Source organism: Schistocerca cancellata, chromosome 3, assembly GCF_023864275.1.
Source record: "Schistocerca cancellata isolate TAMUIC-IGC-003103 chromosome 3, iqSchCanc2.1, whole genome shotgun sequence".
Classification (NCBI taxonomy): Eukaryota; Metazoa; Arthropoda; class Insecta; order Orthoptera; family Acrididae; genus Schistocerca; species Schistocerca cancellata.
This window is the reverse complement of record NC_064628.1, coordinates 679,386,068-679,412,958: the sequence shown is the minus strand read 5'-3', so window position 1 is coordinate 679,412,958 and position 26,891 is coordinate 679,386,068. Positions and strand designations below refer to the sequence as shown.

General features: G+C 42.5%; 1 protein-coding gene across 1 annotated transcript in view; it reads left to right on the top strand.

Annotated features, from left to right (window-relative positions):
- LOC126176500 (facilitated trehalose transporter Tret1-like) overlaps positions 1-26,427 on the top strand; it is a 61,715-nt gene extending 35,288 nt beyond the window's left edge. The window contains exons 3-5 of the mRNA XM_049923655.1: positions 6,439-6,698; positions 16,828-17,040; positions 25,951-26,427. Of these exons, the coding sequence (XP_049779612.1) occupies positions 6,439-6,698; positions 16,828-17,040; positions 25,951-26,427 (950 nt within the window). The remainder of the gene's footprint in view (positions 1-6,438; positions 6,699-16,827; positions 17,041-25,950) is intronic.
- The last annotated feature ends 464 nt before the right edge of the window (positions 26,428-26,891 follow it).

The window sequence follows — 26,891 nt, the reverse complement described above, 5'->3', positions numbered from 1 at the left end:
CATTGGTTTTCGTCTAAAATAGGATTGATTTCGTGAATACTGAGTGAAAACACTCCTAGTGGACAAATAGGTTTCACTGGGTGATTTTTATTTAAGGAGATCCAAAATACCTAAGTTGGCCACTATTTTTCGTACTTCATATTAATTATTTAAGATGAACTCAGTGTTTTTACATGATGCCATTTGCTGTATCAGTGATCAAGTGATATTAACTTTTGTGTGGGTCAGTTACTCAGTATAATTTAATGGGTTGACCGTTTATGGAGACATGTTATGCAATCATAGTTAACATACACAATACCTTTGCTATAATCATAAATACTCGTTAAACTGGTTGAATTTGGAGGGTATCGCATACTTCGGTACAGTAAAGCCTTTAATATGTTGCGTTACCACCTGCACCTGGACTTACGGTCTAGGATCCGATTTCGTATGACAGCAGGAGCACTCTCGTGATATCACACACGCTCTGGCTGAAAATTTGTACGTCAGTCTGCTGATTCGACTAGTTGCGATGCCATTCATGAACAGCACTTCAGCGGGGTATTTTCCAACAGCATTCCGCTCGCTCACATACCCCTTCTCTAACCCAACATTCTCTACAGAGTGTCATCATGTTGCCTTGGCTTGCTCCATTACCAGATCTATCAGCAAATCGAGCACATATGGGACATCATGCAACGACAACTTCAGCCTCACCCACAAACGGAATTAACTGTTAGTCTACTGACCGACGAAATGCAACATGCAATGAGCTCCATACCAGAAACTGATATCCGGCCCCTGTACAAAAGTACAACATTATGCATGAGTGTCTGCGTGGCGATCTTGCACTGTTACACACTTAAATGTATTCTCGAAATTTCATTATTCTACATTAATTACTTTTTGGTATTTTTTCTGTCAGTATATATATTCACTACTGGTCATTAAAATTGCTACACCAAGAAGAAATGCAGATGATAAACGGGTATTCATTGGACAAATATATTATACTAGAATTGACATATAATTACACTTTCACGCAATTTGGGAGCACAGATCCTGAGAAATCAGTACTCAGAACAGCCACCTCTGGCTGTAATAACAGCCGTGATACGCCTGGGCATTGAGTCAAAGCTTGGATGGCGTGTACAGGTACAGCTGTCCATGCAGCTTCAACACGATACCACAGTTCATCTAGAGTAGTGACTGGCGTAAAGTGACGAGCGAGTTGCTCGGCCACCATTGACCAAACGTTTTCAATTGGTGAGAAATCTGGAGAATGTGCTGGCCAGGGCATCAGTCGAACATTTTCTGCATCCAGAAAGGCTCGTACAGGACCTGCAACATGCCGTCGTGCATTATCCTGCTGAAATGTAGGGTTTTGGGGAGCAGAATGAAGGCTAGAGCCACGGGTCGTAACACATCTGAAATGTAACGTCCACTATTCAAAGTGCCGTCATTACGAACAGGAGGTGACCGAGACGTGTAACCAATGGCACCCCATACCATCACGCCGGGTGATACGCCAATATGGCAATGACGAATACACACTTCCAACGTGCGTTCACCGTGATGTCGCCAAACACGGATGCGACCGTCATGATGCTGTAAACAGAACCTGGATTCATCCGAAAAAATGACGTTTTGCCATTTGTGCATACAGGTTCGTCGTTGAGTACACCATCACAGGCGCTCCTGTCTGTGATGCAGCGTCAGGGGTAACCGCAGCCGTGGTCTCCGAGCTGATAGTCCATGCTGCTGCAAACGTCGTCGAACTGTCCGTGCAAATGGTTGTTGTCTTGCAAACGTCCCCATCTGTTGACACAGAGATCGAGACGTGGGTGCACGAACCGTTCCAACCATGTGGATAAGATGCCTGTCATCTCGACTGCTAGCGTTACGAGGGCATTGGAATCCAGCACAGCGTTCCGTATTACCCTCTTGAACCCACCGATTCCATATTCTGCCAACAGTCATTGGATCGCGACCAACGCGAGCAGCAATGTCGCGATACGATAAACCGCAATTGCGATAGGCTACAATCCGACCTTTATCAAACTCGGAAACGTGATGGTACGCATTTGTCCTCCTTACACTAGGCATCACAACAACGTTTCACCAGGCAACGCCGGTCAACTGCTGTTTGTGAATGAGAAATCGGTTGGAAACTTTCCTCATGTCAGCACGTTGTAGGTGTCGCCACCGGCGCCAACCTTGTGTAAATGCTCTGAAAAGCTAAGCATTCGCGTATCACAGCATCTTCTTCCTGTCGGTTAAATTTCGCTTCTGTAGCACATCTTCGTGGTGAACAATTTTAATGGCCAGTAGCGTACATAAAGTTTTGCATCACCTCGGTTCCGAGAGTTCCGGAACTTGTACTGAAAACTGAAATAGAGATCAACATAAACATCATTTCCGCCCTTTTCATTGCTCATGAAAACCACACATTGCATGTTGTACCTCCATACAGCGTGACCTACAGAGGTGGTGGTCCAGATTGCTGTACACACCGGTACCTCTAACACCAAATGTTGTATGCCTATATTCGTCGTGGCATACTGTCCACAAGTTCATCAAGGCACTATTGGTCTAGATTGTCCCTCTCCTCAATGGCGATTCCGCGTAGATCCCTCAGAGCGGTTGGTGGGTCACGACGTCCATAAACAGCCCTTTTCAATCTTTCCCAAGCATGTTCGATAGGGTTCATGTCTGGTGAACATGCTGGCCACTCTAGTCCAGCGATGTCTATCCTGAAGGAAGTCATTCACAAGATGTGCACGATGGAGCGCGAATTATCGTCCATGAAGACGAATGCCTCGCCAATATGCTGCCGATATGGTTGCACTATCGGTCGGAGGATGACACTCCCGTATCGTACAGCCGTTACGGCGCTTTCCATGACCACCAGTTGGGTACGTCGACCCAACATATTGCCACCCGAAGACATCAGGAAACCTCTACCTCCTGCACTCGCTGGACAGTGAGTCTAAGGCGTTCAGCCTGACCGGGTTGCCTCCAAACACGTCTCCGACGATTGTCTGGTTAACTGGTTGAAGGTGTATGTGACACTCATCGGTGAAGAGAACGTGATGGCAATCCTGAGCGGTCCATTCGGCATGTTGCTGGACCCATGTGTACCACGATGGTGTTGTGGTTTTCAAAGATGAACCACTCCATGGACGTCAGGAGTGAAGTTGCGCATTATGCAACCTATTGCGCACAGTTTGAGTCGTAATACGACGTCCTGTGGCTGCATGAAAAGCATTATTCAACATGGTGGCGTTGCCGTCAGGGTTCCTCCGAGCCATAATCCGTAGGTAGTGGCATCCACTGCTGTAGTAGCCCTTGGGCGGCCTGAGTGAGGCATGTCTCTCTGTATCTCCTCCATGTCCGAAAAACATCGCTTTGGTTCACTCCGACACGACTGGACACTTCCTTTGTTGAGTGCCCCTCCTGGCACAAAGTAACAAAGCGGACGCGATCGAACCGGGGTATTGACTGGATAGGCGTAGTTGAACTACAGACAACACGAGCCGTGTACCTCCTTCCTGGTGGAATGATTCGAAATGATCGGCTGTCGGACCCGCTCCGTCTTATAGGCGCTCCTCATGCATGGTTATTTACGTCGTTTAGTGACATCTCTGAACAGTCGAAGGGACTTTGTATGTGATATAATATCCACAGTCAATGTCTATCCTCGGGAGTTCTGGGAACTGGGAAGATGCAAACCTTTTTTTGATATATATAATTCAGGGTGGTCCATTGATAGCGACCGGGCCAAATATCTCACGAAATAAGCATTAAACGAAAAAACTACAAAGAACGAAACTCGTCTAGCTTGAAGGAGGAAACCATATGGCGCTATGGTTAGCCGGCTAGATAGCGCTGCCATAGGTCAAACGGATATCAACTGCGTTTTTTAAAATAGGAACCCCCATTTTTATTACATATTCCCGTAGTACGTAAAGAAATATGAATGTTTTAGTTCGACCACTTTTTTTCGTTTTGTGATAGATGGCGCTGTAATAGTCACAAACGTATAAGTACGTTGTATCACGTAACATTCCGCCAGTGCGGACGGTATTTGCTTTGTGATGTTAAAATGGACCGTTTACCAATTGCGGAAAAGGTCGATATCGTGTTGATGTATGGTTATTGTGATCAATGTGTGCTTTGTATGCTGCTTATGATGCTCGGTATCCTGGACGACATCGTCCAAGTGTTCGGACCGCTCGCTGGATAGTTACGTTATTTACGGAAACAGGATGTGTTCAGCCACATGTGAAACGTTAACCACGAACTGAAACAAATGATGGTAGGTGTTATAACTGCTGTCGCGGCTAATCCGCACATCAGTAGCAGACAAATTGCGCGAGAATCGGGAATCTCAGAAACGTCGGTGTTGAGAATGCTACATCAACATCGATTGCACCCGTACCATATTTCTATGCACCAGGAATTACATGGCGACGACTCTGAACGTCGTGTGCTACTGGGCACAAGAGAAATTACGAGACGATGACAGATTTTTTGCACGCGTTCTATTTAGCGACGAAGCTTCATTCACCAACAGCGGTAACGTAAACCGGCATAATATGCACTATTGGGCAACGGAAAATCCACGATGGCTGCGTCAAGTGGAACATCAGCGAACTTGGCGTGTTAATGTATGGTGTGGCATTATGGGAGGAAGGATAATTGGCCCCCATTTTATCGATGGCAATCTAAATGGTGCAATGTATGCTGATTTCGTACGTAATGTTCTACTGCTGTTACTACAAGATGTTTCACTGCCTGACAGAATGGCAATGTAATTCCAACATGATGGATGCACGGTACATAGCTCGCGTGCGGTTGAAGCAGTATTGAATAGCAATTTCATGACAGGTGGATTGGTCGTCGAAGGACCATACCATGGCCCACACGTTCACCGGATCTGACGTCCCCAGATTTCTTACTGTGGGGAAAGTTGAAGGATATTTGCTATCGTGATCCACAGACTACGCCTCACAACATGCGTCAGCGTATTGTCAATGCATGTGCGAACATTACGGAAGGCGAACTACTCGCTGTTGAGAGGAAAGTCGTTACACGTATTGCCAAATGCATTGAGGTTGACGGGTATCATTTTGAGCATTTATTGCATTAATGTGGTATTTACAGGTAATCACGCTGTAACAGCATGCGTCCTCAGAAATGGTAAGTTCACAAAGTAACATGCATCACATTGGAACAACCGACATAAAATGTTCAAACGTACCTACGTTCTGTATTTTAATTTAAAAAACCTTCCTGTTACCAGCTGTTCCTCTAAAATTGTAAGCCATATGTTTGTGGCGCCATCTATCACAAAGCGAAAAAAGTGGTCCAACTAAAACATTCATATTTATTTACGTACTACACGAATATGTAATAAAAAATGGGGGTTCCTATTTAAAAAACGCGGTTGATATGCGTTTGACCTATGGCAGTGTCATCTAGCGGGCCAACCATAGCGCCTCTGTTTCCCCCGTTCAAGCTGGACAAATTTCGTTCTTTGTAGTTTTTTTTGTAGTTTTTTCGTTTGACGCTTATTTTGTGAGATATTTGGCCCGGTCACGATTAAAGGACCACCATATATATATATATATATATATATATGTGTGTGTGTGTGTTAAAAAAAGGTACGGCCAAACTTTCAGGAAACTTTCCTCACACACAAATAAGGAAAAGATGTTATGCTGACATGTGTTCGGAAACGCTTAATGTCGATGTTAGAGCTCATTTTCTCTTTACGGATGAGGCTTCATTCCAACGTGATCAAAATGCTAATTTTCACAATCAACATGTGTGGACTGACGAGAATCCGCACGCAATTGTGCAATCACGTCATCAACACAGATTTTCTGTGAACGTTTGGGGACGCATTGTTCGTGATGTCTTGGTTGGGCCCCATGTTCCTCCACCTACGCTCAATGGAGCACGTTGTCATGATTTCACACGGGATACTCTACATGTGCTGCTAGAACATGTGCCTTTACAAGTACGACACAACATGTGGTTCATGCACGATGGAGCTTGTGCACATTTCAGTCGAAGTGTTCGTACGCTTCTCAACAACAGATTCGGTGACCGATGGATTGGTAGAGGCGGACCAATTCCATGGCCTCCACGCACTCCTGACCTCAACCCTCTCGACTTTCATTTATGATGGCATTTGAAAGCTCTTGTCTACGCAACCCCGGTACCAAATGTACAGACTCTACGTGCTCGTATTATGGACGACTGTGATACAATACGCAATTCCCCAGGGCTGCATTACCTTAACGAGCCCTCTCTGTAAGGTAAACAAAACCAACAGACATTTTTGAAAGTAAAATAGTTCCTCCGTAGGAAAAGTGGTATTATGTAGGAAAAATTAAAGCTGTGGCCTTCTAGAGCTTATAGTAAGATAAGTGTGGTATTCTGATGAAGATGGGTGGAGGGCTACATGTTGTGGACCACCTGCAGGCATCCTGTATGTTTACGTGGTGGGTAAATGGGCGAACCTGATGTGGCTGTCGCTGTTGTGCTCCATCCCGCCCATTTTATTCTTCGTGCTGTTCTTCTTCGTGCCGGAGTCGCCGATATTCCTGCTGAGCCAGGACAAGACGGAGAACGCGACGGTGGCGCTGCGGTGGCTGCGTGGTGGCGCCAACGCCGATATCAATGCTGACCTCGCTGAGATGACCGAGGTAAGCAGACTTTTCACCGTAATATGTAACGGATCATCTCCATTGTGTTTCGTGTTAACCATTCACGTTAGTAAAATGTAGACTTTCATGGCCTTATCACAATATTCTGGTCAACTGTGTTGCATTCGAATGAATTTCTCGGGCTACCCCGAAGTTCCGTGTTCATATGAACAGCATATTTTCATCGCAGATAGTATCTTACGGTTTTATCGTTGTCAGTCTTGTGACTCGTTTGCTGCTGATGCTACGACTTCTTCTGCTGTACCAACTTTTTCATCTCCCTGTATCATTTAACACCTGCAGTCCTCAGTTTGATATATTCCAGTCTCTGTCTTCCCTACAGGTTTTACCTTATGCAGCTCTCTCTAGCACCATAAAAGGTATTCCTTAATTTTGTAACATATCAAGAGCACAGAAAAAGACTGCTTCGCCTACATGAACAAGTTTTTCAAGACAGAAATAGTAAAGGTTGAAAGAGAAATTCAAGGGCACTAATGGATAAAATTAATGAATACTTAAGTTGTTTGGAAGGATAGTTATATGCATTAAAGTTAATATAAACTGATAACTTAAATATTAAAATAGTAGTTTTATTGGCGTAATATTTAAAGTAAAATCATGCGTAAAAAAAAGACGAATGTGCTACTTGCATGTAGCGGAATAGAAGATATTGCAAGTAAAAGTGTACTTTTTCTTAAACATTAGCTGTAAGAATATTTTGTAATGAAATACGATGTTTGAAACAATAAAGATAGTTCTTTTTAAATAATTTGTCTTTGCTGTTTTAACGTCATGTGATAAAGTGGTAATGAGAATAAAGTAAAATATCACTTTGTCCCAATATGTAATTGTAAGCCTAGTGTAAAAGGTTTGTGTAAAACTCTCTTCCTCTTGTCCTTAATATTCCTTCAAAATCTAGAGGTCCTGACACTTTTCTTTCGATATTGTTAGAGGACTTGTAAAGACAAATGATTATTACTATTATTATAAAAATATTCTAAATAATATTTTATAAAATTTTCAAATTTTAGCACGTTATGTAATCATATTCTCTAGCCTGCTGCTCCTGAAGTTACTGTGAAGCCCTCACCATCTATGAAATCCAAACTCCATTATAAATTTTCACGATACTGAATGAGGCAGAGCTGTGTTTTTTGTGTTAACTACCGCTCTGAAAGGGTCTTTTCAGCATTTTTTCAAATATTCTTTCTTTATAAATGATTCCCAGTTTTCTTTCAAATCCTGACTGACCAGCGCAGCATAAAATGGTTTAGGTTTACATAGGGCTTCAACCAATGATCCCCACCCAGTCCACTGGAACTTTTGCTACTGCTTTATGTTAATTACCCGATACGCTTATCGTACTACATAAAAAGATCCCCCAAGAGGGAAAATATTCAGTTCATTTACTAGGCAATTAAGATAAGTTAGAACAGTTATTCTTATTCTGACCTGAACACGAATCACAAAAAACTTAAAAGTGTGTGAATTCCCTGCTCAATAATTTTGTTACAAGGTGATTTAAAAAGGAAACAACTTCATTCGGCGCTTTTCTTCCAGTCTCTTAAGTGCAAGTACAGAACACTGAACTTGCACTTGGAAGCTGATGAATGTTGAAAAAGTAAACAGGGATTTGCCTTTTGTACTAGATGTCATTAGTACTTACTGTAGTACTTGATAACCATAAAGTTTTGAGGTAGTCCATGCAATTTGTCTCGGTATCATTAGAATTTCGGCTTCTTAAACGAGCATTTCTGTTTCTGGAATAAAATGTTTCATCTTTGACTTTCTGTATCATGTGGTCACTGGTGATCTTAGCAGTTTATACCAAGACTTAGTTTCTTCGCGTCGTAAATCCAAATTTTCAGATAATCTTGCATTCAGAATTTCATCTCAGCAGTGTATTTATCACAGGGTGAGTATGTACCACTCCTTGCATACCAGTAGCTATATTAAATTTCGTGCTGGGTACTGTTCTAAGCGTTTCATATGAAAGGTCAAGTTTTGGATATTTGTCCTGGAATATTTCATACATTTTATTCCCCGAAAGTTCCTCTAGAAGGTAAAAATTCTTGGTCTTTTCATTGCTGTAATGCCGTGATCTACCTTTAAGTAGATCAGTGTGATCATAAACTGCCTTTTCTACTTCTTCCTTAATTTTCCATGGCCTACGGCCATATTTACACCTTTCATCACGAGGAAACTTGCACAACTTCATACATTTCTAAACTGGCATCAATCATCAAAAGGCTCTGAGCACTATGGGACTTAACTTCTGAGGTCATCAGTCCCCTAGAACTTAGAACTACTTAAACCTAACTAACCTATGGACATCACACACATCCATGCCCGAGGCAGGATTCGAACCTGCGACCGTAGCGGTCGCGCGGTTCCAGACTGTAGCGCCTAGAACCGCTCGACCACTCCGGCCGGCGGCATCAATCATCACTTTGTTGTTATGCCATGAACGCTTTTCTGCATTTAACAATTTATCGTATAACGTCGTCACATTTCGCTCTTGCGTTGTACTTCAAATTATACTCTGGAAGGTGTGCTTCATCTTCGTCCTTCCTTGTTCGCCTTCTGTGAACCTCGGGCATTGTAATGAGGCCTGTCAGACGCAATTATTCAATTATTGTCCATTCTAGTCTTCCAAACCATTAAATTTTCTTATAAAATTTGATATTTCTTCATCATTTACATCCTCAAAGTATTTTGGTTTACAGATGTAGTTTTCTCCTAATTCTTGCGAATGAACGTTCAATTTCTTTATGGCGGTGCACATTCACCCTCGTACTTTCCTTTTACTAACACTGTTAGTACATGAAGGTCTGTCTTTCAAGCTAAAATTAAGTACTCGTCATTCAGAATAAAGTGAAATCACTTACAACATATGCATTAATAAACAAAATGTCCGAAACTAAAGCAACGGATTTCACTAGTACCAACAATACACAGAAATGGAAAATTCTCTATTCCTTATTCTAACATTGTTAACCAATACACAAGGAATCTAAAACATAATATACAATACTGGTCAAAGCAAATTTATTCCCTGTAGTGAAAGACATTAGAGCGCTGTTACCCTGGATGCCTGACTTAAAATGGGTTACACAATGTGGACTATTCATATTATCACACTGGTCGATTAAAAACGTTAAACAACAATGAATACTGCATCTTATATCATACATAACACATTTTTGGAAAAAAACATGGACAAAGCACGTTCTTCTCCTGTACTATTCACATGTCATATCATCATTCCCATTCATCTTCGCCGTTTGCAAGAGCTTGAAAACTATTTTTGCGGTCAGCCAGAAAGCGATGGAGAACACACTGACCATAATTTCCAGTCTGCAAGTCGACATTACTCGTTGTATTCACTGAAAGAAAATGTTCCTGTTTGCTATTTACTCAGTGCGATCAGGGAATATGACTATAAATAAAAGTTTAGTGTTGTAACTGATTAATATATTCAGTAAAAGTTCACACACACAAACATTATAACATTCTTGATAATAATAATAACGTCCTATCGGAAACAGCACTCTTAGCAGTTCAGGGGCTACCTCTGCGTAAGTTACAAGTAAAATGGTCTATCGTCTGGCTTCTGACAACCAAAAGTTAGTTGCTGGCCTTAAAATTGGGAAATAATCTCGCCACTTACCACGTGGTTTTGTCGACACTACGGGCAGCACACAAACAGTTACTTTAGTGAAATCTAAGCGATCCAGGACGGTGTACAGTCCTCATGGGTTCTTTTCCTACTTTTACCATAAACGTATTTGGCGGCTCTCCGGCTGTGACATCATCCAAGGCACAGTGCTCGCAAGCATTTAACTGACGCGGACAGATTGATGTCTCAGTCCGATGTGCCTCCTTTTACTGCCACTCTGGCAGTATTTATATATGGGCGCAGCAGATCATCAGACGTAACATTTGCTGTCAACCTGTCTTGGCAGAGGTAGCAACATCTAAATGGCCCCTTTCTCGGAAACGTATTAATTACTATCTCTGTCATTTAATAGTTCACAATTTTCTTAATTTTTATGTGAATGGAGTTAAGCTGGTTTTAGTTACTGAAAAAGTTTTAACCCGCCTACGTTTAAACTTTGCTAGCTAGAATTTTTAGAACGGAACTGGCAGTAGAACATGACCTCTGAGCTGCCTCATTAAGATTCCTTGCAGTGATTTTTATTTACAATACAGTCTTGAAAGCCCGTCGTGTGGTCGAGCGGTTCTAGGCGCTTCAGTCTGGAACCGCGCGAACGCTACGGTCGAAGGTTCGAATCCTACCTCAGGCATCGATGTGTGTGATGTCCTTAGGTTAGTTAGGTTTAAGTAGTTCTAAGTTCTAGGGGACTGATGACCTCAGATGTTAAGTCCCGTAGTGCTCAGAGCCATTTGAACCATTTTTGAACAGTCTTGAATCTTGGTACAGCTGCATTATTTAATGAAAGTAATCAAGTGCTGTAATTAGAACTTTCTATTAATAAATGCAAATAATACTTAAATTAATATGAATAGGGACGTTTTCGTCCCAAATTTAGTTTTTAGTGAATAACTTGAAAACTAATAGAGGTAGCTTATTGGTGTTACATATTTAGTGGTTTTATATCAAACTGAGACTACATATGAATTTTCATCTTTCTGAGTCTAATATTTAGTGTCTTCAATTTTTCGTAAAAACACCAATTTTGACCAAAATATTGAACCGGTCAACTTGAAACTCGCAACGTTTGATTGTGACATAAATTTTCAGATTCTGAAAAAATTGTTAGACTTCTATCTTCATTATTAAGCGCCACTTATTTTTTTCTTAAAATAACGCATTTAGCGAAACATATTGATTAGATCATTCTGAGACTTCACAATGTTAACATCATACACTAACAAAGTTTGAAAAAGGTATTTTAATTTTTAATTTCACTCTCAGATTATGGCGCAATACTTTGTACTCTATGCACGGGAACATAATGGCAATGTGGCGTTGGTAGTAGTTAACTGGGGTAAGTTCCAGCACACTCACTCTCCTCTGTATCTCTCACAATGATACAGCGCTTGATTCGCCACATCATGCCTATTTTTTGTGAAAAAAATATTTTTGAACAAAATTAAATATTAGATACAACTGATGTTACTACAGCTGCCCTCTTTTAAATTAAGTTGATTTTAGATAAATTTTCCTTAATACTAAATCCACAAAATTAACGATAAATAGGGCATACACAGAAAAACATGACTTCTGCTAATCATGTAATGAAATAACGTAGAAACACGAAATAAAATTTTCAATTATTACAAAATTAATTTTGTGATTTAGAGATTTTAGTCCTTACCTGAAGGAGAAACACATAAAATATTTTACTCTTTCACACTTTTCACTCTTTCCACGAGGTGTGAGGGAATTCCTCATCAATTTTCCCTCCATTTTACTATATAAGTCAGCCTACAGACTTCATTTCTCCTGTTTCTCTCTATTTTGATTTATTCATACACTCCTGGAAATTGAAATAAGAACACCGTGAATTCATTGTCCCAGGAAGGGGAAACTTTATTGACACATTCCTGGGGTCAGATACATCACATGATCACACTGACAGAACCACAGGCACATAGACACAGGCAACAGAGCATGCACAATGTCGGCACTAGTACAGTGTATATCCACCTTTCGCAGCAATGCAGGCTGCTATTCTCCCATGGAGACGATCGTAGAGATGCTGGATGTAGTCCTGTGGAACGGCTTGCCATGCCATTTCCACCTGGCGCCTCAGTTGGACCAGCGTTCGTGCTGGACGTGCAGACCGCGTGAGACGACGCTTCATCCAGTCCCAAACATGCTCAATGGGGGACAGATTCGGAGACGTTGCTGGCCAGGGTAGTTGACTTACACCTTCTAGAGCACGTTGGGTGGCACGGGATACATGCGGACGTGCATTGTCCTGTTGGAACAGCAAGTTCCGTTGCCGGTCTAGGAATGGTAGAACTATGGGTTCGATGACGGTTTGGATGTACCGTGCACTATTCAGTGTCCCCTCGACGATCACCAGTGGTGTACGGCCAGTGTAGGAGATCGCTCCCCACACCATGATGCCGGGTGTTGGCCCTGTGTGCCTCGGTCGTATGCAGTCCTGATTGTGGCGCTCACCTGCACGGCGCCAAACACGCATACGACCATCATTGGCACCAAGGCAGAAGCGACTCTCATCGCTGAAGACGACACGTCTCCATTCGTCCCTCCATTCACGCCTGTCGCGACACCACTGGAGGCGGGCTGCACGATGTTGGGGCGTGGGCGGAAGACGGCCTAACGGTGTGCGCGACCGTAGCCCAGCTTCATGGAGACGGTTGCGAATGGTCCTCGCCGATACCCCAGGAGCAACAGTGTCCCTAATTTGCTGGGAAGTGGCGGTGCGATCCCCTACGGCACTGCGTAGGATCCTACGGTCTTGGCGTGCATCCGTGCGTCGCTGCGGTCCGGTCCCAGGTCGACGGGCACGTGCACCTTCCGCCGACCACTGGCGACAACATCGATGTACTGTGGAGACCTCACGCCCCACGTGTTGAGCAATTCGGCGGTACGTCCACCCGGCCTCCCGCATGCCCACTATACGCCCTCGCTCAAAGTCCGTCAACTGCACATACGGTTCACGTCCACGCTGTCGCGGCATGCTACCAGTGTTAAAGACTGCGATGGAGCTCCGTATGCCACGGCAAACTGGCTGACTCTGACGGCGGCGGTGCACAAATGCTGCGCAGCTAGCGCCATTCGACGGCCAACACCGCGGTTCCTGGTGTGTCCGCTGTGCCGTGCGTGTGATCATCGCTTGTACAGCCCTCTCGCAGTGTCCGGAGCAAGTATGGTGGGTCTGACACACCGGTGTCAATGTGTTCTTTTTTCCATTTCCAGGAGTGTATATTCTGACGCTTCTTTCTCCCTGTTATCTTCGTATGCCTACTCACCTCATTATTTACATATATTTTGGTGCGATCTTCATACCACCCCCACCCATCTCGTTTAATTGATATCGAAACGCTTTGGCTTACCACTAGTGGCACCACTTTATTACCCTTTCTTATCTATAGACAATCTTACTTCCAATTGAAGATTATTAATCTATGCAGAGTTTACTGTTTCAGATTCTAGAAATTTTCATCTTCAATTACTTCTGTTAGCTGAAAGTATCTGTATTTTACTGCTACTAATCCTTTTTGTGGATATCATTTATTATTTATTTACTTCTGCCATTATTTTTCTATCATTGGTGCACATAAGTTACCTACTGCCATTTTAACATTTAGAATTTACTACTGCAGACAACCTCTCATACTCTCTTGCAACTCATCATAAGGGTATAGCCATTTATGGAAATAAGTTATTACCTACTATGAAGATGCTAAAACCAACGGCATTCCTTACTTACTATAGAGAGGAAAAAAGAAGAGAATGGAACTTGAAAGAAAAATAAAGATTCATCCCGCATAGACTTATTTGTTTTCGCTGAAATTTTCTTAGTTTTTTCTTTAGTTTTGACTAACACTAGTTCACCAATGTTAAAACTAGTGGGCGAAGATTTTGAGTCACGCCGTCTTTTTCTGTCCAAAGTTCTTTTAACCGAAATTTGATTTGTTGATTGTACTTTAACCTCTATTTCTTACAGGATTAAGTTCTCTTCCACATTAGCATCTTGCACATTATTACCAAATTCAATATTTTCGTGCAAATATCCCTTATTCCTTATTACTCTAATAAGTAGTTCCCATGCTTCATTATTAGTACCCGCATAATTAGCAATGAAAGTCCCTGTAATCACCCGAGAATCTAGTAAAGTTAATATTAAGTGGCTGTCATCAAAGTAAATTTTTCCTTGCTATGTCGTTAAAAGATCTGTGCCAGTCTACACACTTAAACCGTGCATGATTATTATGTTACCTATACCAATCGGCATCAAAGGTTCGTGCTGTAATGGTCTAGAAGCTTTTCCAGTAGCAACTTTTATTCTCAAACCACTTACTTTCACGACAGTTAGTTCATTCTTCTGAGAAATAGAATCAAAGAATTCATGGGACAAAGCATTTGCTTCACTGCCACTATTAAGAACACAACGCACTGTTACCCCAGGATGTTAGTTTTTATAATGCGTGAGTTATTGTAGGCTGAACACGTTCCTCATTAAAGTCTTTCCACCTGGTGAGCGTCAGTTTCCTCATAGACGGGACTTAGTTTCCCAAGCGCGGCCTATTGTGTTCATTCGATTCGGAATCAGATAGGGTAGCGTTCGGCTCTCCGCCTTGTCTCAACGGCACATTATTTGGATTTCTTTTTCGCCGTAATAATTACTGCGAAGGCACAGTGGCTGTCTATCTCATTTTCCTCTACCACAGCCTTGACAACGATAATCAGATTGTGTTTTAAACCTCTATACTTCTAACATCCGCATTTACACTGCCATTATTTCGGTTGTTTACATGACTGCTAGAAGACGTATTATTATTCTGTATCTGCTCCTCAACAGCAGCTACTCTTTCCACTCACTTCAGATATTCGAAGAACCTATCCACATTATCTCTATGCGCGGAAATGATTCTTTTCTGCTAATAGCAAGACAGTTTACCCACTGGTCCCATGATAATCATTTCCCGCTTCATCTTTTCTGTCAGATGTAACAGCCGCGAGGCCCGCTTTCTAGAGAACTCTTTTATTGATTCACGACCTGTAGCAAACTTTTCACCACTCCAAAATTCTCTCAGAACATCGTTTTGTTTGATATGTGACTAGTACTCATTAATAAATGCACTTTAAAATTAAGGAAGAACTTTGCATCTAATCATTGCGTCAGCTGACCATCGCAAAGCATCTCCTGACAAATTACTTCTTATGGAAGAAATTTTCTCTCTTTCTGACCATGCCTTTGGCTAAACATTCTCAAAATCATTCCAGAGCTCTAATTGGTGAATAACTCTAATTGGTGAACTTGTTTGTCTGGACCAAACGTAAGAACTGACGACATTTGAGGAAAGCGGAGTCAACTGAAACAGCATGCTGTACAGTAGCATTTCAAGAGCCACCAGACGTTGCTCTATTTCCTATGTTAGTATTTCCTCTACCTGTAGTTCTACTGAATCCACTCTGTCAGAAAACTTTAATCCTCATATAATTTCAAACAGTCAGACTTTATTTTCTTCATATCCTTCTGACAAGCATTTGAAACATCCCCTGTGAAAATTATGAATGACTGCTGGTAAACTTCTACGTTATTTGATTTTCAAACAGCTGAGCAAAACTCAACGTATTCAAATAGTTTTCTCTTTACTTATTCTGATCATCACTAAACTGACACATATATTTTTAGCGCAACGCAATCTGACTTTCAATAATCCCTACAAAAGAATGGCCCTCACTAACAATAACCTATACCTTTCATGAATCACTTACCTCGCAAAAATCTTCGTTACTCGAACTATTGCAATACAGCGGGCGCCAATACTGCCAGCTAAATAAAAGATTCAAACTACTGAAGGCACTAACTACTGATATGCATAGTTGGCAAATGAAAGATTTTGATAAAGAACAAACAATGTATTTACCTTAATAACGTTCAAAAGTCATCATAAATATCTCTCAATTCATGACAACCATCTTTACAAATCTCGTTTTTCTGGCGGACACATGTTCAGATCGTCCGCTTATAGTAAGAAATGACCGTTTTCATTGTCTTATACAAGCCGTGTGCACTTCCGTATCATAAGCAGGAGAGAACCTTAAGAAAAAAATTGTTACCAAACTGACGTTTGGTCATCAATAGTGCTTTACGACCTCAAAGCGTTTACGCGGGTAATGACACCTAGCAGTAGGCATTTGTATTGATGGTGATGATCAATTATTATAACAAGCAACCTTTTCCGTGGTTTTCTTGAATCACTCATGATGAATACCGGTATGGTTTGGCCATCAGACCACAGCCACGGCTCGTACTTCCCATAAAAGAACACCGACGAGAAATTAAACTAAAAATTTGTAGTAATAGTAACTTTGTCCACGAATGTGAGATTTCTTGGAAACGACGTCTATAACTTAATCCATAAGTTTCTTAACAATCATCATTTTTTTGGTTTCCTGCAGACAGTGGCCCACGCAAGGGCGCGTAAGGGGAAGTTGAAGGATATGTTCGTTTCACACGCAGCAGGGCGTTGCCTGGGCATCGGCTTGGGACTACAGTTTTCCCAGCAACTGTCCGGTATCAACATCATTATCTTCTATTCTGTGTCCATCTTTGTATCTGCGGGCAGCAAAATGGACCCCAGCGACTGTGCCATCATAGTCGGCGTCGTACAGGTAAGCACAATCTGTATCCCTTACAAATATCACAGGCGTATGTCTTGTTACTTTGTATGTGAGAAGGCTGTGTCATGACCACATGCCCCTATGGGCTGGCAATGAAACGGCGGTCGTTCGGTACCGTTGGACCTTGAAGGCCTGATCGGATGGAGTATGATGACGTGTAGAAAAATGATGAGGACATTGTTTCATGCCCACTTTTAGTATCTGATAAATTTGCCAAATGCTTTAAAAAACATTGTGTTCTACCTTACGGCAGGGGGGAAGCCTCGTCAGAGAGGTCCAGCGCATGAGCGTCTAGGGAAGTGATTCCAGTGGTGGTTTTCCGTTGCCTTCCGCTGATGATGATGAAATGATAATGAGGACAAAACAACACCCAGTCCCTGAGCAGAGAAAATCTCCGACCCAGCCGGGAATCGAACCCAGCCCCTTGGCGTGACAGACCGACGCGCTGACCACTCAGTGCTTTAGAGACAAGCATTATTTGTAACTAGCGACATCGAATCATGCAGGCCGTCCGAGCAATCGTACTCCACTTTTATTCTGGTCGAGCACAAAGTTCAGATTTATTGTAGCTGACTAAAACATCAAGAATGACTATTTCCATTTTTTTCCTCTCTGCCGCTCCCTCTATTACCATGGAAATTATTCGCCGATATTCCGTTCCTAGCCGCTTCTCTCCAGAACCTCCTCATCCCTTCCGTTATCAGTCCACCTTACTTTCAATATTCTTCTGTAGCACCACATCTCAAATTCTTCGATTCACTTCTGCTCTGGTTTTCACATAGTCCGTGCTTCATTACCGTACGTTTCTGTGCTCCCAACGTGTTAGAACTTTCTTCCTTATATCAAAACCGATGTTTGGTACTGGTAGGCTTATCCTGGTACGGAATGCCCTTTTTTCTGGGGCTAGTCTCCTTTTTATGTCATCTCCGCTGCGTCCGTAATGGGTTAGTTTGCTGCCTATGTAGCAGAATTCCTTGACTTAATCTTCTTCATGATCACCAATTCTGATGATTTTTTCGCTATTTTCATTTCTGCTACTTGTCATTACTTTGGTCTTTCTTGGATTTATTCTCAGTCCATATCCTATACTCATTAGACTGATCATTCCATTCAACAGATCCTGTAATTCTTCTTCACTTTTACTGAGGATAGCATCAGCGAATCTTATGATTGATAATCTTTCACCATGAATGTTAATACTTCTCTTGAACCATTCTTTAATTTCGGTCATTGCTTCTTTGGTGTATAGATTGAACAGTAGGCAGTAGGGGTGAAAGACTATATCTCGGTCTTACACCACTTTTTATGCGCACTTCGTTCTTGTTTTTCCAGTCTTACTGTTGCCTCTTCATCATTGTATATACTGCGTATTACTCGTCTTTTCCAATAACTTATCCATATTTTCATCACAATTTCGAACATCTTGCACAACTTTACATTGTCACACGCATTTTCTCGGTCGACAAATCCTATGAATGAGTCTTGATTTTTCTTCCGTCTTGCTTCCATATCAACCGCAACGTCAGAACTGTTTCTCTGGTGCTTTCGCTTTGTCTCTTTTCTATTTGTTTTGTTTTATTATTATTATTATTCGCGTAGCAACCAATGTATGAGATAAAATATGCTACTACGAAAAGAGACCCGAAATACCTTTTAGTGATGCTGTGCTATGCCTTTCTTTGGATCATTAATTTTCAACAAAACAAAATATATCATGTTCTTATTGTTCTGGATCTGGCTTTCTATTAAAGGAACATTTTCTCGTTACTGTAACTCGCCATGAAGTTCAACATATCTTCCCTACTTTATAGTTATTGAAAAGGTTAATGAAAATTACTTCGTTATCAATACTGATGTTACAGTACGCAATGATTGTTCAACATCATAATTTTGCAGTGGATTTTTGTTAACAGTAAAACAACAATAAGTACCACGACTAACACGAGAACATGAGACTATTATCGGAGAAAAAAGATGTTTTAACTATAAGTTTGCCAGACCAGAACTACGCACAGCAAGATTTCTTTTATGTGATGAAAGTAAATTATCTTTTTGCACTGTTAGTAATACATTATCAGCAGCCCGCATCAACCTGTAAAACACATCATAGAATCTGCTGCTCTGCCCTGCAACTCCGAAAGCTGAAAGAAATAATTTTACTTCACTATTACCTGCCCGCTTCTTTGCGGTATGATAGATTTCATTTAACGGCTCGTTCGTTCGTAGCGCAGCTCTGCACCACGAATAATATTTAAATAACTGAAAATGTCTTAAAGGGATGGGATAAAATACCAGGCAAGCTTATTAAAAATCATAATGCAAGGTTTCACTAAGTAACTCTATTCAAAACATTTAAACAATCGATTAATTACACACCTTTCCAAAACCTTACTTAATGGCGTCCCTCTTACAAACTTGACAAAAGAATGCTACGCTAGCGTACAATATAACGTCACAGGCTATCCTACTCACGTAACTCCAAGAAGACGACAGAGAAATTAATGTTCGTTCTGTATTATTTATACTAGTCACATATTCTCATCTTTGTTTGATATTTAATAAGTATCGCCTGTGGCGGTTTCAGTACTCGCCGACACAGATATTATCTAAAATAAATAATAAAAAAGTACATAATTTTATACAAGAACACAACATGATGCACAATGTTTCCTCTTTATTACATAATATGCCTTTTGCTAAGAGACGTTACAGTGCCTTTACCTCGCTAAAGCCTGTTTTCAGCTGTTTGGACACATAAGCTGTTGAACTGATGGTGCGGTAATCCTTGCTATCTTCAGATATTGACTTTAGCGAATATTATAATGTAAGCAGTAATAAAACAGATTTTGATTCTCATTTTAAAACATGCACATACAGTATGACACACAGATCAAAACGATGATGTTTGTTATTATATTCCTAAAACCTGATATCTGGATGTACTAAAGAGCTTATTTAAGAAAATAACCGAACCAGCTGTAAAATGGACAATGCGATTTCCTTGAAGTCTTTTTCGAAGTACGCTAATTTTGGAAAAAATGAAACATCAAGACCGAGAATGTGATAATGAAACTTATTCTACCGATTAGGCTCAAATGGCTCTGAGCACTATGGGACTTAACAGCTATGGTCATCAGTCCCCTAGAACTTAGAACTACTTAAACCTAACTAACCTAAGGACATCACACAACACCCAGTCATCACGAGGCAGAGAAAATCCCTGTCCCCGCCGGGAATCGAACCCGGGAACCCGGGCGTGGGACTACCGATTAGGAACATGACACAAACACAAATGATTAGCATTACAGATCTGTACATGCACCGTGACTTTGGAAATTCAGTACGGAGCAATGTCACCAAATGCTGCAATCAGAATCACTAGACGTCGTAGCATGGAATCAAAAGAGCGCCTGAATATTCTGCTGGGGAGTGGCCTGCTAAGCTGTTTGTAGCCGCGTCCACAAAGCGTCATATGTGGCTGGCTGCAAGAGGACCTGAACGAACAAGTTGCCGACCGACCGTATCCCAGGCACGTTCGATGGGCGACATGTCAGGCGAACGGCAGGCTAGGGAAGCAGTGGTAACCGTCGTTCTTATCAAGAAGCCTTACACAGGTCTCGACACACGAACATGTGGGACTGCATTCCCACCCCCCTGAACCGAATAGTGAGTGGTACCAACTGACTTTCGCAGTGGAAAGTGAGCGGCTGCGTATTCTCACTGAATGATAGTGATGTGACTGGTGACTGGAACGATGTGTCTGCAAGGCAGAGACTGATGGAACAAGTTCAGCAATCTGTGCTCGCAATGCGGCTGGAGTATTATCTACTTGAGGCTGTGGACTAACAGCTGCAACACAAACGGACGGGTGCATTTCCACAATGCGATCTACAGTCAGTGCGAACGCGTCGAGATCACCAGTGCATACCTTCATTATCTTCTACACATCAGATGGAAAGCACGGAAATTAGGTATTCTGTATCTAGAGTGAAATTTTCACTCTACAGCGGAGTGTGCGCTGACATGAAACTTCCTGGCAGATTAAAACTGTGTGCCGGACCGAGACTCGAACTCGGGACCTTTGCCTTTCGCGGACAAGTGCTCTACCAAGTTTCTGTGAAGTTTGGAAGGTAGGAGACGAGGTACTGGCGGAATTGAAGCTGTGAGGACGGGGCGTGAGTCGTGCGTAGGTAGCTCAGTTGGTAGAGCACTTGCCCGCGAAAGGCAAAGGTCCCGAGTTCGAGTCTCGGTCCGGGACACAGTTTTAATCTGCCAGGAAGTTTCAGGTATTCTGTAACATGTCCCCGTTGACGGTGTTGCTCACTAGAGTCCGCAGGAGGCCTAGTAACTACAAAGGAGGGATGATCAAGATATTGTTGAAGGACATCTAACGATCGGTGCTCGGTGGCGATGCTAAAATGTCCTGCACTTCAGTAGCCATGAGCTCATTTTGCTGAGCGGCAACGTAGCTGTATTTTGTGTCGTCAGCAGTTACGTGAGCAAGCATAAACAGACTCTCCAGCTGCGCAAACCATGAAACCGGTCTCTGTTGCCAGAATAGTGACGGCTTAAATATGACGCGGTTGATAAGCATGCTTGTAGGTAGGTCAGCAGCCGGTGGCTGATCTTGCATAGCGAAGTTATGGAGGTGAAATGCGCAGAAGATGCGCGGCGAGGTTCATGCGGATATTCCGTATCTAGCGCGCGACGCGGTACCGTACGAGGTGTCGGCTAGCATTGGGTATCACGTGGGGGTCCGCAATACGTAGCGGTTCAGATTTCCTTTATTGCAACATTAATCACCGAAACTGTCCAAGAAATTACGTACAAAAAGCTACGGGATACCAATAAAAGCATTAATAAATGCATGTCAGGGCTTATATGTTAACACGTGGGGATCATTTTCTGTGGAGCCCAATATTTAACAATTTGTGCTGAATGTTGTGCCCGAAATACAGGGTGATTGTAATTAAAGTTAAACTTTCAAAACGCTGTAGAAATAATACCACTGGTCAGAATGACGTCAAATTCCATAGGAATATAACCGGAGAAGGGGGAAAACGTATGGCAGAAGAAAAATAAATAGGTACAAAATGTAGCAATAGATGGCGCTGAAAGCATCATAATTTAATATTCGTCGACTACAAAAGACAAATGACTCATACAAAAATGCCTAAGGTGTAGGTTTGACGTTAAACAAACTGTACTACTCAGTGTGCTTGGGAGTACAGGTGTGATATGTTAGTTACGTAAGCCCATGCACCACGGCAAGGTCATATCACATGGGATGGGAAAATCGGTTTTTAATTGTACCGAGGCCAAACACCGCATAAAAAGCATCAATAACATCTGTTTCTAATTGTCCTGATGACAAAGACCGCATAAAAATCATCAATCAAAATCAAATCGGATTACTAATTTCCGTTTTCTTCAAAAAGTTGAATCGAGAAACAGCATGTCCCACAACTGATCGAAGTGTCTACGAGGTCACGCTCATTATGTGTTGCCCAATGTGTGCCTTTAGTGGGGCTAAGTTTGCAATCGGAACACTGAACACAACATCTTTCAGATAGACCAACAGCCAGAAGTCACACGGATTAAGATCAAGTCATCGGGACGGCAAGTCTGTAGGGAAATGGCGGCTGGTAAGTCTAGCATTTTCGAAATGGTGCTTCAGAAGCTGCTTAACTGCATATGCAATGTGCGGAGGTGCGCCATCTTGCGTAAAACTGATCCCATCCACACATCCACGCTGTTGGAGAGCTGAAATGACGTGGTTGCGCAAAAGACATTCATAGTGCTTACCAGTAACACTACAGCAGCATCTGCCCCTTCGAAAAAATATGGCCCTATGATAAATGATGCCGTAAAGCCGCATCACACAGTGACCTTTTCAGGATGAAGTGGTACTGGTTGATTTGCGTTTGGATTTTCCGTTGCCCATATTCGACAGTTCTGTGTATTGACATAACGTGACAGATGGAAGTGTGCTTCGTCTGTCCACAAAATCTTCCACGGCTAATCATTGTCCACTTCCATGCGAACAAGAAATTCTAAGGCAAAGATCTCTCTTCCTGGCAGGTCAACAGGAAGCAACTGGTGTACAATGATGTTTCGTAGGATTTTACCCACCGTGATCACGAGTTTGTCCAACGTTCGGGCAATTCTCCGTCAATTACACATTTGCACACCACTCGTCTCCTCCTGCATTGCTGTGGCCACTGCTTCCACTGACGTCGAATCAATTCGTTTCCTCCCTCTTCTAGGTTGCACACCGAAAGAACCCGTCTTTTCGAATTTCCAAGTCATTTTCTCCTGACCCATGGCTGTCATCGGACCAAAGCCTTCAAACCCTTCAGCATCCGGAACTTCTGCAGAGCTACGTGCACACAGTCATCATTCTTGTAATATAACTTTACAAGCAGAGCTCGATCCTGCATTGAGACAGTCATGGCGAACGTTGCAGGCGCGAAAGAAGGAAAAGCCGTGTGCCCGGCGTGTTTATACCAATTTCAATGGGTCGTGCGCATGGCAAGTGTTTTCATTTACGTACTCTGACACATACAGCGCCATTTATTGATCAATTTTCACACTATTTTTTTCTTCTGTCATACGTTTTCCCCCTTCTCCGATAATACTCCTTTGCAATTTGAAGTGATTCTGACTAGTGTTGTTATTTATACAGCGTTTTGATAGTTTAACTTTAATTACACTACTGGCCATTAAAATTGCTAAACCAAGAAGAATTGCAGATGATAAACGGGTATTCATTGGACACATATATTATACTATAACTGACATGTGATTACATTTTCACGCACTTTGGATGCATAGATCCTGAGAAATCAGTACCCAGAACAACCACCTCTGGCCGTAATAACGGCCTTGATACGCCTGGGCATTGAGTCAAATAGAGCTTAGGTGGCGTGTACAGGTACAACTGCCCATGCAGCTTCAACACGATACGACAGTTCATCAAGAGTAGTGACAGGCGTATTGTGACGAGCCAGTTGCTCGGCCACCATTGACAAGACGTTTTCAGTTGGTGAGAGATCTGGAGAATGTGCTGGCCAGAGCAGCAGTCGAACATTTTCTGTATCCAGAAAGGCCCGTACAGGACCTGCAGCATGCGGTCGTGCATTATCCTGCTGATATGTAGGGTTTCGCAGGAATCGAATGAAGGGTAGAGCCACGGGTCGTAACATATCTGAAATGTAACGTCCACTGTTCAAAGTGCCGTCAGTGCGAACAAGAGGTGACCGAGATGTGTAACCAATGGCAACCCATACCATCACGCCGGGTGATACGCCAGTATGGCAATGACGAATAAACGCTTCCAATGTTCCTTCACCGCGGTGTCGCCAAACATGGATGCGACCATCATGATGCTGTAAACAGAACCTGGATTCATCCGAAAAAATGACGTTTTGCCAATCGTGCACCCAGGTTCGTCGTTTGAGTCCTGTCTGTGTTGCAGCGTGAAGGGAAACCGCAGCCATCGTCTCCGAGCTGATAGTCCATGCTGCTGCAAACGTCGTCGAACTGTTCGTGCAGATGGTTGTTGTCTTGCAAACGTCCCCATCTGTTGACTCAGGGATGGAGACGTGGCTGCACGATCAGTTACAGCCATGCGGGTAAGATGCCTGTCATCTCGAGTGCTAGTGATACGAGGCCGCTGTGATCCAGCACGGCGTTCTGTATTACCCTCCTGAACCCACCGATTACATAATCTGCCAACAGTCATTGGATCTCGACCAACGCGAGCAGCAATGTCGCGATACGATAAACCTCAATCGCGATAGGCTACAATCCGACCTTTATCAAAGTAGGAAACGTGATGATACGTATTCCTCCTCCTTAAACGAGGCATCACAACAACGTTTCACCAGGCGACGCCGGTCAACTGGTCTTTGTATATGAGAAATCGGTTGTAGGTGTCGCCACCGGTGCCAACCTTGTGTGAACGCTCTGAAAAGCTAATCATTTGCATATCACATCATCTTCTTCCTGTCGGTTAAATTGTGGTAAGCTTCATGTCGTCTTCTCTTAGTTTCACCATGCTACAACATGGACGCTCAGGACAGTAGCTCGTGAGATGCCGACTATCTTCGGTGTCTCCGATGTGCTCGTTCCGAAGAGGCGGGCCGTAACATCTGCCCTTTGTGGAAGTCTCTCATGTCTGAGGATTTCCATATTTGCGAACCCCATCGTCGTTAGAATAATTCACCATTCGTTTATGCTTCGCTTATAAACTTTCCTTACAGCGTTACCACCAAGGCGGCGCTCAGTCTCACGGTGAGATTGGTTTAGCAGTGTACACTGGAGGGGAAAAAAGTAATTGGATAATAATATGCTCATATACAGATGACGGTAGTATCACGTACACAAGGTATAAAACGACAGTGTATTTTCAGAGCTGTCTTTTGTACTTAGGTGATTTAAGTGAAAAGGTTTGGTCTAAGGCCCTGCAGTCATGGACTGAGCGGCTGGTCCGCTACGGTGGCAGGTTCGAATCCTGTCTCGGGCATGAGTGTGTGTGATGTCCTTAGGTTAGTTAGGTTTAAGTAGTTCTAAGTTCTAGGGGACTGATGACCTCAGAAGTTAAGTGCTCAGAGCCATTTGGTCAGAAGTTCGAAAACAGCAGAACATTGATGTAATGAAAAACTACTAGAAAAACCGGAAGTTAAATCAGGATGTTGTTAATTGAATGCCAAATGAGGTAAAAAATGTTAAAAGACAATGGCAGTATTATTAGTACTTGTAATATATCAATTTTTTCTTCGCTACAGTAAACTGTCTTCTGTTAGTTGCACTAACTGACGTCCCCACGCACTGCGCTGTAGCTTTAGGTGTTCACAAAAGATATGTGTTAGACAATACTGATGACTCATTGCGTTGCAGGTGCTGGCGACCTTTTTGTCTACAGTGCTGGTGGAGTGTGCAGGCCGGCGAATATGGATGATGCTGTCCATGAGTGGCATGGGCATATGCCTCCTCTTAATGGGAGTGTACTTCCACCTCAAGAACAGCGATCCAGAGACCGCAGACAACATCGGTTGGCTCCCCCTGCTGTCCATGTGCCTCTACCTGCTCTTTTTCTCTCTAGGGGCCGGCCCCCTACCCTGGGTCGTCATTGGGGAGATCTTCCCAGGAGAGATCAAGGGTATCGCCGCCTCCATTTGTGGTGGCACCAACTGGACACTCGCCTTCATCGTCTCAAAGACATTTGTCAACTTGGTAGGCGCCATTGGGACTGACGCCACTTTCTGGCTATATTCTGGCATCTGCTTCCTCGCCACCGTTTGGATCTTCTTCCGCGTTATTGAGACGAGAAACAAGACGCTGGATGAAATCACGAAGGAAATTATTGGCGAATAGATTAGTTGCTTTCTTTTCACTATATGAAAGTCAGTTCGCTGTTGGACCAAATAAAGTTCATTTCCTCTGGATATCCTGTGGCATTCTTCTTCTTAATAATCAAACACAAGAAGAATTCCGATCTATCCTCTATTACCATATTTCAGTTTATGTTGCCTTACCTCTGGTTTTTTTCTCTTTTCATTTCTTCCAAATTTCATTTCGAAAATTGTCATCAAATATAAACTACTCATCTCCATCTGTTCTCACACCTTCTTTTATTGTAATCACAACAGCTTCTTAAAATTGTGTGCAACAACTTTTTCTCTGAATTCCTATACATATAACTGTTTTGTCTGTTTTTCGTTCTGTGGTTTCATTTATTTCTGCCACTCTACTGCATGTCTGGACTAAACAGTTTTTATAGTACTGGAATATTGCTGTTAGAAGATTCAGTGATTCTTCAACCACATACAGTGAAATGC